Here is a 19,124-nt window from a genome sequence, read left to right as displayed (position 1 = left end):
CCACAAGGGACCGTCTCGCGCCCAACCGCGAGGGGGTGCCCTCCGCGGGGCCTGGCGGGGCCGGGGCCTGGGCGGGGCTTGGGCCGGGGCCTGGGCGGGGCTTGGGCCGGGGCCTGGGCGGGGCTTGGGCCGGGGCCTGGGGCGGGGCCGGGCCGGGGGCTGGATGTGCGCGGGAGATTTGAACTTCCTTTCCAAGCAGTCAGGCCCCGCGCGGAAATAAAGTTGCGCAGCTGTTTTCTCTTCAGGCCCTACAATAGGGGCCAAAGTGCAGACTACAGAGATGGTGGAAGGACCAGGATGTACTCTGAACGGAGAGAAAATTCGGGCGCGAGTGCTCCCAGGCCAGGCGGTGATAGATGTGCGGGGAAGTGCTGTGCCGAACCTGGAGAGCCCCGCATTGTTACAGGTAGCCTCAAGGGTCCAGATCTCTTCACAGGTGAGCTACTCCAATTACTGACCATGGAGCATGCAGAGAGAAATGGAATAAAATCCCTCCCAGGTTTCCAGCATCAGTAGTGCCGTATCTTTTTCTCCTGGTCCAAGTTCCCTGGAGACTCGCGTTTTCCAACGTTTATCTTTATGGGAAGGAGAAGTTGGTCCTAGCTAGAGCGCCCAGACTGTTATGCCTGAGCGGATAGAATCGATTTGAAGGTGTTTTATTCAAAGTCACCTTGCGTAACTTTTTAACAACCCAGGAAAAAAAATGGTTTATTTAGGTCTACAGCTGCCTTTTCCACTATTAATACTATTCAGCAACCTCTCATGCTTTTTCTTCACATTTTTAAGATAATAAGCTTTTAACATAAAATCCGAGCTTCTTACCTGACTAATATTCTGCAGTTGGTTCATAATGTGACAAATAACAAATAATTATAAAATTACACATAGGAAATTTAGCACTAACTTGTTACTCAATATTGCCATCTAATGAAGGAGCAGTCAAACCCAGTTCTGGATCCCTTAAATGAATTTTTTTTTTTCTTCTTAAAGTAAATTGTAGCACAACTTCTTGCCACTCAGGTATTCATTGCAGATGGTGGAGTATTCATTTGGTAAGAACTTAGAACTGTACTGAAAACATTCTGATTAAGCCATCATACTTTTAAAGCCCTTCAGATGTGTGGATGATTGTATTTCATGGATACATGCATATTGTGCTGTACTTCAATTTCTCCTGCAAAGCTTCCCCATAGCCTTTGGTCCTAGAAAGAAAAAAGTTGCCAGCTATGAAATTAGCATATGCTTCTGACTTGAAAAAAAATGAGATTTTAAAACTGAGGAAATACTTTTTCAAACTTTGAAAAAGTTTTGCATCTTCTTCCAGTTCCCCTTCTATTTACTCTGACTTGTTATATCAGTAAGTACTCTGTACTTTTTTTTTTTTTTAATTATCACGTTTCTCAAAATCATTTCAGGATGCTGTAGAGATGAAATTTCATGGTTCTTAAAAATATTAATGTTTATAAAAATCATTCAACAAAATTTTGAATACTGAAGGCACATTGGAGAGTGAAAACAAACACTTCCCCTGTGTATCATGTATTTTAGTTGGGAAGATACATAAATGTTCATTGAAGAACAGCATAAAGAAATATATGTTGATAAGTTCTCTGTAGGAGAGAGACATGCTTCTAAAAGGACTTAGTTCATGGAAGGCTTTCTTGGGAATGAAACCAAGTTGAGGCATGAAGGGGTGAGTGGAAGATAGACAGCACCTTTGCTGAAGGGAGGCCTCAGAACAAAGAAAAAGAGCTTCTAGCATATGAAGCAATAAAAGAAAACCAGTGTGGATGGAAAAAGGAGAATGAAGCAGGGATAGTGGTTTGATATAATATTGATTGGTGGGTAGAAGGCAGACCACAGAGAACACTATAGATGAGACTAGGGACTCTGTGTTTGTCCTAAGAGCCATTGGAGTCCTTGAAGTGTGACAAGATTCATTTACACTTTGAAAAGAAAGAAAAAAAACTGGAGAAAAGCCAGAGCAGACAATGCAGTAGTCTACTGCAGTGATTCAGGTGAGGAACTGGGACTGGGTGCTGATGGTAAAGATTAAATGAGAGGAAAAAAAAATCACTCTTTCAAAAGTACAGGCCATAATGCTTAGCAATGAATATGATATGAATATTCTTATCAATGTCATAATTTACATGATTCAACATTTTGTATTTTGTGTTAGGCCTTATGCTAGCTCATGGGGATTTAAGTATGAATAAGATAAGGTTCCTACTGTAAGAGTCTAATGTAATGTTTTAAATAATCACCTCATTATAATTTAGGCAAAAAGAAAGAACATTTCCTTTTAAATTTATTATGAATTTTTCTGGTTGCAAGGCATGAGGTGCTTTTAAATATCATTTAGTCATGAGAAAGAATACCTAAAAGGATTAACCTGATTCTACTGAGAAGAATTGTGAGGCTCCGAGTAAGTTTAAACCCATTGCCCAAGATCACATGAGTAGTAAAGGAATGAGCCAGGGTTTGATCTTTCTCACTCCAAAACCTGTACTCTTAATTATGCTGCAGACTTGCATTTGTAGCTATTATATTTTATACTTTAATAGAGGAATCTACAAATTGGAAGAGATCTTTGTGATTAGAATTAGAAGTCTGGTTCTATTAAATGGAATTAATAATATCCTTATGAGTCTTGATAAACTTCTAAGTATTCTGCCATCGCTTCACATTCTAGGACTTTGATCTAAAAAATAATAGCCAGGCACAGTGACAGGCCTATAGTGCCAGCTACTCAAGAAGATGAGGCAGAAGGACTACAAGTTCCAGATCAGTCTGGGCAACTTAGACCCTGTCCCAAAATGAAAAAAAAAGGGAAGAGGGTAGAAGTGTAGCTCAGTGGAGAGCTCTCCAGGTTCAATCTCTAATACCCCAAATAACAATGATAGTAATAACCCTTGTAAATCTGAAGAGTCTTTTGCATTTGAGAGGGATGTTGGATCCATTCATTAAAACATGGTAGGTTGTCACAAACTTCTTGCAAGATCATTATTGTACAGATGAGCCTGTTTTCTATGCATATATGCCAAAAAATTAAAGCTATTAAATGTTTTCTGCTACTGGCTTGGAATGATTCATTTTCTCAAACATCGTTTTAAAATAACAACTATATGCTATATTTTTTACAGTGAACATGAAAAACTTACAAATTGAGTACTTAAAATCAAATATTTAAATTTTAGATAATCATCACTCCAAAACCCCACCAAACAATAAAATGCAAACCCTGTACCACAGTAGATAACTGTCATCATGACCAGTTACTATTTGTCTTATAGCATTTCTCTTTGTTCTAATTTAAAGTTCATAGAAAACACACTTTAATGTATCTCTGCCTATGACAACTATTCCTCATTTTGAAGAAGAAAGCCTAGCTATACAAGATCCCAGCATCTGCCAGTCATGTATGTACTCTATTATTCTCTGAGTTTTGATCCACTGTCTTGTCAGCATAAAAATTATGCAACTGTGTAAGCACATTGCATAAAACTCTGCTGGAGCTTGTAGAACCGTATGGTAAGAAACAATCTTGGAATGTAAATGAATGTGTTTGGCTAATGAGCTTTGAAGAGTCAATCCTCCTATTTTAATTGTTGGGTGGATACAATATTTTAGTGAAATCAGTGTGTAATCTGCATGTGTTTTCAATCTCCTTTCACAAAGTAGGATATGAAACAGTTTATTTATAAGCATTCATTTCATTTGAAACATGATTTCCTGGTTATTCCTATGACTTCTTAACATTTGATGCATGCATTTAACATTCTATCTATTTTCATCTTTATACATCAGAGTATCATGAACAGATTAAGATTTAATAAAAGTGAATATATGGAGAAGAACAAAGTTTTTAATAGTGCAAAATGATTACAGATTTAAAAATAAATTTCATATTCCTTATGAGTATGTTTTTGTTTTGGGAATGCCTACTACATGAAAATAATGAAACCTCATAATAAGTTTTTCTCCTACCTTTCCCTTCTCCAAAGTGGAAAAAAAATCATAGCCCATTCTACTGCCATTATTTAAAGGAATGAATTAATTCACAGAAATTCATTTTCCAGCTAAATGAAGCTAATTTTTTTAAGTAGCCAAAGGAATTTCCAAATATTGTCTATATACATTTTGCCTTCTTAGGGGGATTATTGGTAATTATTTCTCCTTGGTGACTTAGAATCATCATTATCAGTATCCAGAATTATAATGGATCATGAAATGGGGGATAACAGAGAGCACATATCATCGCATTATTTCACAGATAAGCAATCTAAAGGAGTCATTTTCTGAGGTCATTGTAGCTTTTTATCCAATATTGTTCAGTGTGCTGTAGAGAAACAAACATCTGATCAACTTGGTTTTTAATTTATACTCTTTTTTACTTCCAATTTGAAGATTCGTATAGCCCCATCTTAGTTTTTGTGGTTGGGATTAAATTAGAGGACATATTAAACTCTTAGTGCCTTGCAAAGTAAATATCCTGGAACTTGTTCCTTTCTCAGCTACATCAGGGCTTCCCACCAGACCCATTTACCTCAGGAACACCTTCTACCCTTATAAAGGGTCTGTACTCAGTTGATGTCTCTGGATAAGTGCTCAAAGGACCTGGTCTTTAAAAACTATAGAGTATACAGACCTAATGACCTTCAGTTTGGAGCTTAGAGACCATTTTAAAATTAGGTTTTCTGATGGTTTAGATTGGCAGATAATCGATCTCTGATTAAAAGAATTGTTATATTATGGGAGAAAAGATCATGTGAGGAAGGACGAGGAGAGAATATGAAATTATATGACATTTTCTTCTCTGTGGGGAAAATATGTAACTGTAGTAAAGTTGAAACATTTATCTCTGAAAAAGTCTTATTCTGCTCTGAAAAGTTCATCTTCCTTGTTCACCCATGGATAGGCAGGATAAATGGTAATCAGCGCAATAAATCATGTGCTGTCTCTGAAAATATATGTTGTTTTGAAGATTTCATATTATTAAGCCACTTGAAAATGGGAAGGTGAACCCTACTCAATCATACTTAAAATTGTGGCAAAGGATTTTCATCTCTTTCAGAAAATAAAAAGGTTGAAATGTTCAAATAATACAGTAACAAGATTATAAGGGTCAACATGAGAAAGTCAAGTATATATTGGGCAATTGTGTATAGTTACAGAAAAGATAATAGGCTTGTGGAAATTAATTTTTGAATTTGTCTAGGCATCAGGAGCTTGTAGAATGAGGTGATAACCCTAGATTCCATAGTAGGACAAGGGAATAGCCTGTAAATCTTAGGTTTATTGTAAAAGCCTCACCCTGTTTGTACACAGTAGCTCACAAAATAAGTGAAACAAGCCATCACTGATATATCAGAATTTTCCATTAAAATGGAATTTTTTTAAAGTGAAGAGTATATTGATTGGCAAAATTTTTATTTTGTCCCAAGTGGTATGTGGAACTCATTTTAGAAATAATAGTATCTAAGTGAAGCTCCTGAATAATGGACAACTAAATTAAATAATCTTTACCTGTAATTTTCCAGTTTTTCTCCAAACAAAAATGTAGTATTAAAAACATTGTTTTTAAAGCAGCTGTTTAGTGCTAAATAAACATCTCTCTCTCTCTCTTACACACACACACACACACACACACACACACACACACACACACAGCGGGTGCTTTGAGACTCATTGCTGCACATGCCTCAATCTCTTTTCATTAAACATTTTAATTTATGGGAAATTCTGGTAAATGCAGTATTTTACTTCCATGTAGCATTCAACAGTTATGAGAATTTTGTCCTCTTACATTTAAATCTTACTCCATTGCAGATCACGTGAAAATAAGGGACTGAGAGATGTTAATAGATTTTTTTTAAAGGACGAAACGCAAACGCATGGTTCCAGTAGAATTTTTTTTTTGCTGTGAAGTCTTAGAACAGGTCAAGCAAGATGGGTATGGTAGGGGGAGACAGTGAGCCTGTTTTTTAAAGCTACACTGAGTTTTAGGAGAGAAGAGAGAAGGGATCTGTTTAATCCTACATACATTTGCTGACCCCCAGGCATTGTGTAAAGCCCTTGAAGATACTAGCTAAACATAAGTTGCAGCCCCCAATGTGCTTTTACAGATAGGGAAGAAATACAAGTCACACACAAATAATAATTCAGAGTAGTAAATACCATGACCATGGTTTAGAAAATGCTATGCTAAGAGTGACGAGTAGAATGTCTCAATATTATTCAGCTGCCCAGGAGGGAAAACCCTAGAACCAGAGAGAATTACAAACTATATATGTAAGCAAGGATGAGGTTATACCAGCATTTCATTTCAATTCCCAAACACCTCATCAGGTATTTAAAAAACTAATTCTTGAACATATTTAAGCCAAGGTCACACAGCATATTTGGCTTGAAGAGCTTCTGCTGCACAGAATTGATTTGATAGATTCAGGTAAAGTGAAACACAAGTATTTCTCCACCTATAACCATTCTTCCATTTGTCCTTCTGCCAATAGCTGTGTTATAATATTCATATTCATTGGGCCATAAACATCTTTTTCAGCATTTGTATGCCCTTAATTTCATGACTTTCAATTTTTCTTTTTTGATGTCATATTTATGTTGTTTTCAATTATGGAACACAGGTGAAACACCAGTAGAACAGGTAAGGCAATTTTATACCTTTATAGATTAGGTTTGAGGTTCTCTTTGAGGCTCTGTCAGGCAGGACAGCATATTTCACTTTTCACTGGCAGCTGTATAAAGATATATAATGGTCTCATGCATTTTAAGTATATTGGCCTTTATATCTTTGGACTATTCCTTCCAAGCACAACAGGATTTATTTACAAGGACAGTTATTCTCCTTTGTCTTGTTAATAAGTGGCTTGTAACCATAAAGGTTTTAAGGACCATCCACTGAGATTTTCTTTTACTAAATGGCCAAATTTTCCATGTTTAGATCTTTATAAAATTTCTGATAGTTAACAGTGTAGATAAATGCTTCAAGACAGTCTTTGATGGCTTGAGGGCTTAATCCTGCCAGGAGGTTTGAAAACTACTCCTCAGCATCAGCTATGGGTGAAGTTTCAACTCTGTTCTTGATAAATTAAACCTTGGCATTTTGATAATGGGACCCCCCAACCAGGCTTCTTCCCACCAGGGCTTCTCTAAAACTCTAGTCACTAATTATTACTACATTGCTAAATCCAGTAGTCTAGTCTCAGCCTTGTCTCACTTGATTTGTTGGCAGCCCTTGACATACCCTCTTACGTGGAACATGATTTTCACTTGCTTCTAAGTTACTGACTTGCTTAGTTTTGCTTCTACCTTGCAGTCTGCCTTCTCAGTCACCTTTGCTGCTTCCTCCTCCTTCCTTCTGACTTCATAGTGTTCTTTTGCTGATTCTCCCCCTGGAGAGCCCTAGACCTAGTTCCCGTGACCCTCTTTATCTACATATACTCCCTGCCTCATCCAGTGTTGCAGCTTTAGATACCATTTCTCTGCTGATCATTGAACAAATCCATGTCTTCAGCTCAGACTCTTCCCCTAAACTCCAGACTCCTATATCTGTTTACTGGACTTTTTTTTTTAACAGATCTTTATTTTTATTTATTTGTATGTGGTGCTGAGAATCAAGCCCAGTGCTTCATGCATGCTAGGCAAGCACACTATCACTTAGCCATAACCCCAGCCCTGGACAGTTCTTTTTAATAAACCTCTCAACTTTAACATGTCTAAAACTGCTATTTTTCCCTTCCTAATGTGTTCTACTCAAATCTTCCCCATCTCATTGAATGGCATTTCTCTTTTAAGCTGTTCAGGCTAAAAGTAGATTATTCTGAACCCATGTCTCTCTCCTCCCACATGAAATTCACTAGCAAGTACTTTTTGTCTTATCTTCAAAATATGTTTAAAAATCTGACCAATTTTCACTGTCTCCATTGATTCAGATCTCCATCTCTTAGCTGGATTTTTCAGTAGTATTTGAAGTATTTTCTTGGCTTTTAGCCCCTCAACCAAAATTCTAGTCAGAAGCCAGGGAGTATATATAAAATAATAATGTAGATCATATTTTTCTTCTGTTTGACTACTATCAGAGAAAAAGTGACTGCTTAGATTGTATCCTTTTGGCTACTCACTCTTATCCTATTGTGAAAGCTAATCTAGCTCTCAATTTATGAGATTAAAAAAATAATAACATGCCAAAAAATCAGAAGTTAAAATGTAGACCAGACTTTAGGGCTATGGAATTAAGAACATACCTGGAGTCCGAAGGTTGGTACATCAGTTAAACCTTCAAAGACTATGTATGTGGTCAGCAGAGATAATAAGAAGTGAAAGCCAAGAACAAGTTCATTAAAATCAACCCAGTGAGAGAGGATAATAGTTTGTTCTGTTCTGAGAATAATATTGGAGACTCTCTCAGATGGTAAGGAGCAAATTCAGGTGTTAAGGGGCAAATGCATGCATAAGATGGTCACTAAAGTAACCTGTAGTTACCTTTATTAGCATAGTAAAAATCACACCCCCAAGTAGAAATCACACTCCCAGGTAGAGACTTAAGATGGTACTGAGACACATGGAGAAACATGTAGAAGAGCACATATGCAACTAAAACTCAACTTCTACCTGTGACATCAGCAAGAAATCAGGTTTCTGCCTACCCCTATATGCCATAAAAGCTGTGTACCATTTTCCTTCATTTGAACCAGTCTGAGATTGATCTCCCACATAAGAATAAAAAACATTGTTCCTGTGCTAATGTGGCTTTATCTGGTTGTTCTGGTAGAGAGCCCAAGAACCCATGGGAGTCCATAACCCATAAGTCAAATCTCTAATATTGCTCTTATTGTCTGTGCTATGGCCACACTGGCCCACAGGATTTCAGGTCCTTCACACTGCCAATTCTGCCATTTCAGAATTATGGCTCTCTCTCTCTCAGCTCATGTAAAACTTGCTCAAATGCCAATTTCCCAATGAAATTGTGACTGCCCTTCCAAACTGCTCACTGTTTCCCCTTCCCAATCTTGATCTCTTTCTCATCTGGATTTCTTTTCAGATGTTCTGACATATTGTGTTCTTAAGTTTGTTGCTTTCTCTTCACCTGTTAGAAGATAACCTTCCTAAGGGTAGGATGAATTTAATTGTTTATTGACATCCTCAGCTCCTAGAACAAAACCTCACACAGTAGAAAATCAATAAATTTTTCTAAAATGAATTACTCTAATTAAACAGCCATGAATTGTTTGTGTGATTTACTATGGCTTGTCCCAGGGGCACTGTACCATTGAAAACTATATTTCTAACCCTTTTTATTTTTAATTTTGAGATAGGGTCATGCTAAGTTCCTGAGGCTGGCCTTGAATTTTTGATCCTTCTGTCTCAGCCTCCCAGGTCGCTGGGATTACAGGCATATGCTACCATACTTGGTTTTGATCCATTTTTAATGGGAATGATTGTGGTCAGAGAATGTCTGTGTTGTAGACACAGTAAATAACATGAACTGTTATAGCTATTGGCTTCTAGAGATTTTATTAAAATGATGTATAGTCTTATCAGCTGTTAATTTAGTAATGAGACAGTTGGGACTCAATTTACTGTTTTAGTAGGTGTTGTGACAGCACTGTTTATTTCAAGGGTACCTTATCTGTCTCTTTGCCAGGGATCATCCTAAAACATGGTAAAGTCAGAACTGAGTAGAGGACAGCAGGTCTGTCTGGGCAGGAAGCCAGCAAGAAGTAAGAGCAAACTAGTCATGTGGTTTTCCATGTTGGGAGGAAGGGAAGAAGGGCAGTCAGGCATAGGGCTGGATGATCATGTAACAGCTGAAAGAAAACCTTTTTTAATCAGCCAATCAGATATGGGATAGATGTTGAGTTTGTGATGTGAATTGGAAAACTAAAAGACTAAAGGAAAATAAAACACAATAATAAAAGTAGTAGCTAATTCCCTTCTAACCAAGGACTAGGGAAAGCTATGTGTGAGTGTGAATGTGTGTGTGTGTGTGGAGGAGGCGGGGTGGGGGGAAGGTGGCTACACATACTAAAAATGGTAAAATTCATCTCACAGTCTTTTCTGGGAGCCCTGACAGAAGCTAAGGGCATGATTAAAACCACTAGCTAATAAATAATATTGGGGGAGGCTAAGAAGTTGCTGACATTGTAGTGGTAGAGAAACAAGATTCTGAGCTATTAATTCATAAATCAATGTAGAAGACCTTCAATCTAAGGTCCCCAAAATATAAAACTTAATCTTATACCAAGGCAAAGTTTACTTATGATAGATCTGCACCAACTCTGTATAATCATTTTATAAGTGTCCTGTTTAGTTTTATAATAACTTTGTGCATGCTAATTGGTTGTCATGGAAACCTACCTTGAAACCTGCTATTGTAATCTATACTTGGCTTGAAGTGTATGTTAAGTGGCTTAAAGTCCCTTGTGAGGCAGAAAAGCATCATGACTCTTGTTGCTTCTCAAGTCAGGGCTCTAACAGGTTCATTTATAGAAGCAAGGCAGATGTGGAATTATGTTTTCCCTCACCAAATACACAGCCTGCCTTGCCAGTGCTTGATGTTCATTGATGGGCTCTCAAGTTCACGAGAGAAAGAGAAATCAGAGGCAGAAGTTCTGAGGATATGCTAGACTCCCCCACAGATTCTTATGATTTGAGCAGAAATGGAAGGCTGCCACTTTTGATTATTCTTGCATAGTTACTGGTTATTGTAAACCTGTGATTAATTCTACAGTACTTATGCAAAGGAGGGATACAAAGCCCTTTAAAGTTCCCTGAACTTTAGGCAGCTGGAAAATTCTGGCATTGGTGTCACTATTATAATCCCAAGTAGGTTTGTGGAAGAATAATGTTTACTCTCAATCCTTAAATATATATAATCAGCCTGTTATTTCTCTGAATTAAACACTATCTATCATCATATCTTTTTTTTAAACAAGGGCTGACTTATAAAATAAGGAACAGACTAGATATATCATCTCAAGCACATACAATAACAGTTGCTTTTAAATCAAATGTTTGAGAATTCCTGAGCAATATCATTCCACCTTAAGCTAAGGAATAGTCATGACTTTCTTCTGGACTCTCTATCCAAAGCTCTTTTATAATAATCTCCTTGACATTGCCCCCACCCCTTCCTACCTTCCACGATTTCATTTAGAATCTTCAGGATTCTTAGGCCCATTGAGAAAAAGGGTAAAGAAGTTAAGAGATGAGGATTTCCTTGGATAAAGAGTTACTGTATGGATATATTTACATAAATAAGTTTTTGTATAGTAGCTATAAATTTATAAGTTTTAAATTTTGAATGAATATTAAATGTTTATAAAACATAGCTAAAACATAAAAAGTTATATACAGAACACTGGTCTACATATGCCCTATTAAGAACATGACCAATATCTAAGCTAAATCCCATTCCTGTCCTTCCTCCATAGAAGAACTTATATTCTATATTTATGTTTATAATTTCCTTGATTTTTTTATAGTATTCAGTACATATATTGTAACCCTTACAATATATTGTTTGGTTTTGCAAGACTGACGAAGAAAAGCAAAAGTGAGTTTATTTCCCTTCATTTTTAACATTGTGGTTAAAGTGGGGTAGGTGTCCAATTAGATTACCCTTCTCAGGAGACCTGTGGCAGAAAGCTGTGGACACTGAAGCTGTCACATTCCTTAGGTCTAATGATTGCCCTTATGGCAAAGCTGGCTTCAGGCCTCTGCTTACCTTGTTTGCAAGGTTCTCTCCTACTTTTATTTTGCTTTCAGCTCCTTATGATTCCTTACTTGCTTCAAAATTCATCAGTGCTATTAAAAATACTTTGTTTTCGTATTTTACATCACTTTGGCAGTGTATATTCAAATACTCTTTCTGAGAATTTGGCTGTCCTTCTGGAAATGGAAGACTCTATATTTCACTCACTGATTATACAACATTCACATTGTTTTCCTGTGCTTTATTTTCATATACACACAGCTATATGATCCTGGAAGCAACTCCTTTTGATTGTCTGCCAATTACCGTTTTTCACTTAATGTTTTTGGCCGCTCTCTTTAAATGACTGCATAGTAATTTGACAAAAAGTATGTAAACAGCTGATTACATTACTTGACTTGTTGGAACTTATTCTTCTCATTGGAATGCACCTGGGTATGAAGTAATATAAATACATTTAAGAATTAAATGATAATTTTGTTTAGAGTTCAAACACGTGTGTGCATTTATGTGTATATTTTCTTCTAGGCTGTTGCACTGAATAGTAATAAGGATTCCAGACAGAATTTTTTGCGAGTGTTTAATGGATGTGTTTACAGTGGTGTGGAAACTTTGGGGAAGGAGCTCTTTATGTACTTTGGCCCAAAAGCTTTACGGTAAGATAAACCTGTACAATACATCTTATCACTCTTATTTAAAGGATGTGTAGAAGGCTTTTCTTACAGTTTGCCAGGTGTCACATTTAATCATGTAGAAAGTACTCTATGTTTAAGAGAGCTCTAATATAAGAGGTTGAGATTCTATCTTGGAAAGCAATAAGCAGAAGAAGAATAAATTGTGATGTCATCATTACTTGGAGGCTAGTCAATTTATTTCTTTTAAAAAAATGGATAGGCTAGCAGGGCTTCCCAAGATGCATTAGTGCAGCACATCTCTGTTTTGCTATTCTCCAAATTCCCTGCACTGCTATCTCCCCTCTTGTCATCAAATGTTCATTGCATTCAGTAGCATCAGTTATTTTATATTTGTGACAGGCCCTACTTTGGCTTAAATGTATCACTAGATTTTTTTGTATTTTTCTGTCTTCCTTCTTTTTCTGAAACCTTCAACAGAACTTGGGAACTTATTGAATTCAAAAACTTTCTCAGAAATAACAGGTTCTCCATTGTTTCAGAGTTCTTATGGAAATTCATGGCTACTGTGTTGGCAAAGGATAAGCAGTCTACTGCTTGATTAACTTAAAGATGATAAGTGTCAAAATGTATGTAATTGCAATGCATGGTCACCTACTTAATTTTTGCAGGAAAATGAAAAAGGTCTATGAGTTAATATGTCTATTGAATCTAAGTCTGTCTTTTCTGGATTTAGCCTAAGCTATTGCAAACTATAAAGATGGGTCCTGCTTCCTTAAATCCTCTTTAGTGTTTTTTTTTTAAAGGTATTGAACTGTTATCACCTTCTCTAAAGAAAAGAGTTGTTATTAGACCCTGTACTTTTAACTGAAGGTGAATAAAGCTTACAAAGAGATGGTGTGACTCTATGATTGTTATTTATTGCATCTCATCTACCACATATTTAGAGTACTTCAGGTTTATGTAATTGCTTTTCCTTTGAGGTGTTCTCTCTTCGTTGTCAGCAGCTGCTGTCCTTGGACAACATTGTCACTTCATAGTTTTTCTTAGTCTGGGATTGATAACATCAGCATATGCCTACTGGTTCATGCAGTAATGATATATTGCAGGTTACATTACTGCTGTTGTAGATTGATGTGATTGAAAACCCTTAGCTCTGGACAGAGTAGGACACAATGGAATCCATGCACCATAGTTGAAAACATTGATATGTTATTGATTCTCTGATGGTAGGTGCAGATTTATTTCTGTAAGATGAAAAGGAGGCTTTATCAAGTGTTCTCCACCAGACTGATAAGGAAGGAATCATTTCTCAGTGCAGAGCTGTCAGTAAGTGTCCCATGAAGTTCCAAACAAGGGCAATCACTTCCTCAAACTACATGAACGGAGTACCATCTCTGGAGAGTACCTATCTCCAGATGAAGATAGAAAGAGAATGCAATGGTTTGCCTCTGGTTTCTTGCAACCTTAACAGCTATTTTATGTAACAATTCAAGGTCAGTGGCAGATCAGCTGTTGGAATCTAAACTCAACAACATAAAATCAGCTGAATCCCCTTTCACAGCATAACATAAGCTTAAAACCTGTGCTCCCAACCTATGCTTTTTAGGTGAATGGATGACTGTCAAGTAAATGTGATCCTTTTATGAGGCTGCAGGTCTGTGAGCCTGACGTAGAAATTTAGTGTTCATTTATTACTTATTTTCTACCCAGAACACTGGTCTGCATTTTAGAGAGCATGTAGCAGGAAACATGCTTACAGATTTCTTACAGTTTTCCCTTAATATCAAGCTATTCATGATGAAAATTGCCCATGGATTTTAATCATAAGACATGTGTATTTCACTGTGCAGGCTGTGAATACTCTGGGATTCATTTGTTTATAAAGTAGAATACAGGTACAGTCCACTCTAAGGAAATCTGTCATGTAAAAATCCATACTTCAGAAAAATACAAATTAGAATGTGATTGCTTCTGTTAACAGATGAGGTATCTAAGTATTCATAATAGTGCCATAGAATACTAAAAATTATTTTATACACATTTATTTTATGGGCACAGTTGTGGTGTTAGTAGTGTCTATACTTTTTTGGGATGAGGGTAGGTACCAGGGACTGAACTCAGGGGCGCTTAACCACTGACTAGCTTAGTGCCTCGCCATTGCTGAGGCCGGGTTTGAACTCTACGTCCACCTGCCGCAGCTTCCCAAGCTGCTAAGATTACAGGCATACACCACCCCACTTGGCTTTCCTGTTTTTGAACAGTAACTCTTCAGCTAAAGCAAGGCAAAAATCATTTTCAATTTTTTGTTATAAACATAACAAATACTAGAACAAACTGAAAAAGTATACAATAATGCATTCAGGATTCCACTGCCAAATATAATCTTTATTGACTTTGGGCACATATATTGCCGGTACAATGAACATATATCTATCTATATGTCTACTCATCTAGACCTACCAACTCTGCAAGCTGTTATTTTTTTTTTTTTTAGAGAGAGAGAGAGAATTTTTTTAATATTTATTTTTTAGTTTTTCGGCGGACACAACATCTTTGTTTGTATGTGGTGCTGAGGATCGAACTCGGGCCTCAGGCATGTAAGGCAAGCGCTCTACCGCTTGAGCCACATCCCCAGCCCAACAAGCTATTATTTTTCAATCAAAATGGGTACAGCTGTTACATTTTGGCCTATTATTTTATAAGATATTTTTAATGAATATCTCTCCAAAATACTTTTGTAATTTTGTGATTTATAACGGATTATAATTTAGTATTCATACTCAAACCAGAAGCTATACCTGAAATATTTTGTAGGCTTTGCCATTCTAGAAAAACTTTATATTTAATCTCTTTTATAGTTCATTGAAGTTTAAATGGTATGAACCTTTAATATGATATGCAAGAGATGATACAACAATTCTTAGTTTGCTAAGATGTCTTTATGAGACCTATCATAAACTAATTATAAAAGGGTTTTACAGCTTAGATATATTTTTTTGTAATCTGTTAAACAACTTTTTAGGAAGGACTGAAGTGTGATAAAGATTCTAAATTAAATACTTTAGGGTAATAAATACCTTCTGTGTGCCACTTGTACACTTTGCCTATTCTCAGTGATTTTTTTATGGTTGTCCTTTATTAGATTGGAAAAGTTTTCTTTTATTTCTGCTTTGTTGAAAATTTAAATCATGAATGAATATTACATTTTTTTCAAGTATTTTTTCTGCATCTATTATGATCAGTACATGGCTGTTCTTATTTATTTCTATGGTATTTCAGTCAGCTTTTTCACCATTGTGACTAAAAGATCTGACCAGAATAATTGAAGAGGAGGAAAAGTTTGAGGGCTCATGGTTTCAAAGGTCTCAATCCACAGACAGCAGACTTCATTCCTTAGAGTTCAAGATGAGGCTGAACATCATGGCAGAAAATTATGGTAGAGGGAAGCAACTCATATGGTGATCAGGAAGCAGAGAGAGAGTCTCCACTCTTCAGATACAAAATATATCCCCCATAGCCACACTCCTAATGAACCACTTCCTCCAGCCAAACCCCACCTGCCTCCAGTTACCACTCAGTTAATCTCATTAGGGATTAATTCACTGATTAGGTTAAGGCTGTAACCCAATCATTTCTCCTCTGAACATTCTTGAATTGTTTCACACAAGAGCTTTTGGGGAACACCTCGCATCCAAACTGTAATATATGCTGAATTATACTGTTTGATTTTTGAATTTTAAATGACTTGCATTCTCAGGACACATTCTACCTTTTTATGATATATTACCCTTTCTATATTTTGCTGGATTTATTTTATTGAGGACTTTTGTATTTGTCTTCATGAGCAATATTGGCCTGTGGATTTATTTTCTTCTCAGTATCTTTGTCTAATTTTGACATTATGATAATGCTGGTCTCCAAATGAATTGGGAATTTTCCCCTCCTGATTTTCTCAAAGAGCACGTGGAGATCTAATATTGGTACAGTATTAAATGTTCTAATGTATTTGGAGGCCCAGGAAGAAAACAGAAGAAGTAATGACCAAGAATTGTACAGAATTAATGAAGATGTGGAACAAGGTCAAATGGTCTAACATACTTTTAACTAGAATTGCAAAAGAAAGAAATAATTGGGCAGAAGACATCTTTTGAAGAGTTCAGTGACCTGAAATTTTCCTTATCCAATCCTGGACTCAAAAACTCAAAAGAACTTCAAATAAAAACAAATATCTCTCACATATACCCAACCAACGTGCTAAAAACCAAAGATCAAAAGAAATCCAGGAAGCAACCAGATAAAAATAAACATCATATACAAAAGAACAAAGTTAAAAAATACATTAGACTTCTCATCAGAAACTCCGCAAGACACGAACAAGAACAACCTCTTCAAATTGCCGAATAGACAATAAGCCTTTCAACTGAGAATTCTAAGCCCACTGAAAATATCTGTTAAGAATGAAGGTACAATAAAAACTTTCAAACAAACAGACACACACACACACACACACACACACACACACACACACCCCAAAATAAAGAAAGATAAGAGAATCCAACACCAGCAGACCTGCAACACAGAAAAGTAAAAGGAAGTCTATCTCACATAAAGAATGTAGTCGTGGGTTGAATTTGAATCCACAGAAAGCAAAAGGGAAATTGGAAACTTTGGAGTAAACATTAAGGATATTTTTCATGTCTAAAGAATACCTGTCTTTTTGTTTGGATAATTTCTGTTCATCTATTTTCAAGCTTTTGTGTTTTCCTCTGCTGTGTGAAGTCTGCTGATCTGCTCCTTGAAGGAATTCTGTTTTTTATTTCTCTGACAGGAATTTCTCATCTCTTCATGTGCCTTTATACTAGATCATCTCATATATTAGTCACTAGTATATTAATGACTGATATATAAAATAGGATTGTCTATAATGCATATCTTAATTTAAATTTAATGTTACTCTTTCACTACATGTCTCATAGTTCCAACATTTGGGACATTTTTTAATCTATTTCCAGTGACTGTGTTCTCTCTTGATATTGGAGTTTTCAGTGTGTGCATATATATATAGACATATATGTATTCTTTGAATCCCAGACAGGATGTATAGAAAAACAAGAGCAGAATCCCAGAAATTACTTCTAGGAGAGACTGAATCCCAGAATGCCTCTTCTGTCAGCTCATTAGTTTGGGAAACTGAGTGGATCTCCTAAGGAATTGGTGGAACTTGGTTTGGGTTTTGGTGGGCTATCGTTGCCTCCTGAAGTTCACCAAGGACTTCAAAGCTCCAGCTGCTTCTGCTGCTCAGTGTGTTGTTTCTCTGCATTTCTGCTCTGCTCCCAACTCTCAACAGATCCTGCATATTCCTGTCATGTGGGGAGTCTCTCTACTCTTGCCACTTCCTTAGTGGAGACCACTGTTGATTGTTACTCAGTGAGAGGCTCATGGTTGTGACCATGGAGGTTCTTATTTCTTCCGGATGAGCATGAGTCTTGGTCAGGTCCTGTACATGTGTGTGTAAGGGTTGCAGTGTTCTAGTAGTTACTGTCCCTTTTCTCACAAACTCTACCTTACCTCTGTGTGTGTTCTTGGGTCCTAGGGTTTCCTACCTCTTTCTCAGTGGAAGCAGATTTTTCTTCAATAATTGCAAGATTCTGTGCCAATGCTGATTCCCTGTCTCACCCCTAAGGACAGGTGGCTTTTGCTGCCCCCTCACTCTCACCAGAGAATCATCTTTGCCTGGGCCAGGTTGCAGGAGTTTCCTACTCTTCCCCTTTGCAGACTGCTGAAACTTGTAAAACCAGTGTAAATTGATTATATGAGCAGTGGAGATGTCCTGGCAGCTTTCTCTTTCTACCTCTCCTTTTGCTACAGCAGCTTAAGACTTTCTAAGACTTTGTATTAGAGAAGTGTTCAAGAAGCAGACAGAGCTTCATGAAGACAGGTGTCATGCCACAAAAGGCAGCTCTTTCAGGTCTCCTTCCCTGACTCTTCCTCCTCTTGCCCATCTCAGCAATGGATGCCATGAGTGCAGACTCTCTTGTGGGACTCGGGGATTCTGAACTGTCATGCTTGCTCACACTCAGTGTGTTTCCTTACCCATTTTCAGGGTGGTCTTCTCTTCTTCCTATGTCCTGCCATAGATATAATAATTTGTGTTTTCTGACTTTCCTCACAATGGGACTTGTCATTTTGGAATTTTGCCTACCTGATTGACTTGCAACCTCATGTCGGTTATAGATTTCAGTAAATGTTTGGCTTTGTAAATAATGTAAGTTTTCCTCTCCATGTTTGGGCGGAGCTGTGTTCACTTCTGTATCCTAAATAAAAGTAAAACTCACTTTTTTCATCATCACATGGTTAAAACCCTATCTTTTTACAATCTTTTTAGAATGTTTACTACAGGTTTTATATGTTTATACTTAACATTCTTTATTACCTTTAGGACAGTTCTGACCATTTGCTAATTTTACTAAGCAACTGCCTTATTTGCAAGGTATGGTTGTTATTGACATGAACTGTGACAGTGCTATTGTCTATGTTGCTTTGTGTGCTTCATAATGTTCAGACTATTCCGGTAATGATAGCCTAGAAGAGAGTGATGTTTGAAATAGGATCAGGGCTTATTTATCAATTTGTTTTAGGAGGCTATTTCTAGCAGAGATTTTCTTACTATCATTTCAGTTTTAGTTTGGGCGTGATTTTATGTTACAGCTTTGACTATACATGACAAAAATACAGTGCAAACAAGTTCGATAATTACT

The 19,124-nt window shown here is 36.8% G+C and overlaps 1 protein-coding gene across 1 annotated transcript in view; it reads left to right on the top strand.

Moving 5' to 3' along the window:
• Positions 1 to 280: 280 nt before the first annotated feature.
• Neil3 (nei like DNA glycosylase 3) overlaps positions 281 to 19,124 on the top strand; it is a 43,607-nt gene continuing 24,763 nt past the window's right edge. Inside the window, exons 1-2 of the mRNA XM_026415224.2 lie at positions 281 to 436; positions 12,260 to 12,387. Coding sequence (XP_026271009.2) covers positions 281 to 436; positions 12,260 to 12,387 — 284 coding nt within the window. The remainder of the gene's footprint in view (positions 437 to 12,259; positions 12,388 to 19,124) is intronic.

The sequence above is a fragment of the Urocitellus parryii genome, chromosome 14 (assembly GCF_045843805.1).
Source record: "Urocitellus parryii isolate mUroPar1 chromosome 14, mUroPar1.hap1, whole genome shotgun sequence".
In the NCBI taxonomy this organism is placed as follows: Eukaryota; Metazoa; Chordata; class Mammalia; order Rodentia; family Sciuridae; genus Urocitellus; species Urocitellus parryii.
Note: the sequence above shows the minus strand (reverse complement) of the source record. Positions and strands in the feature narration are given on the sequence as shown.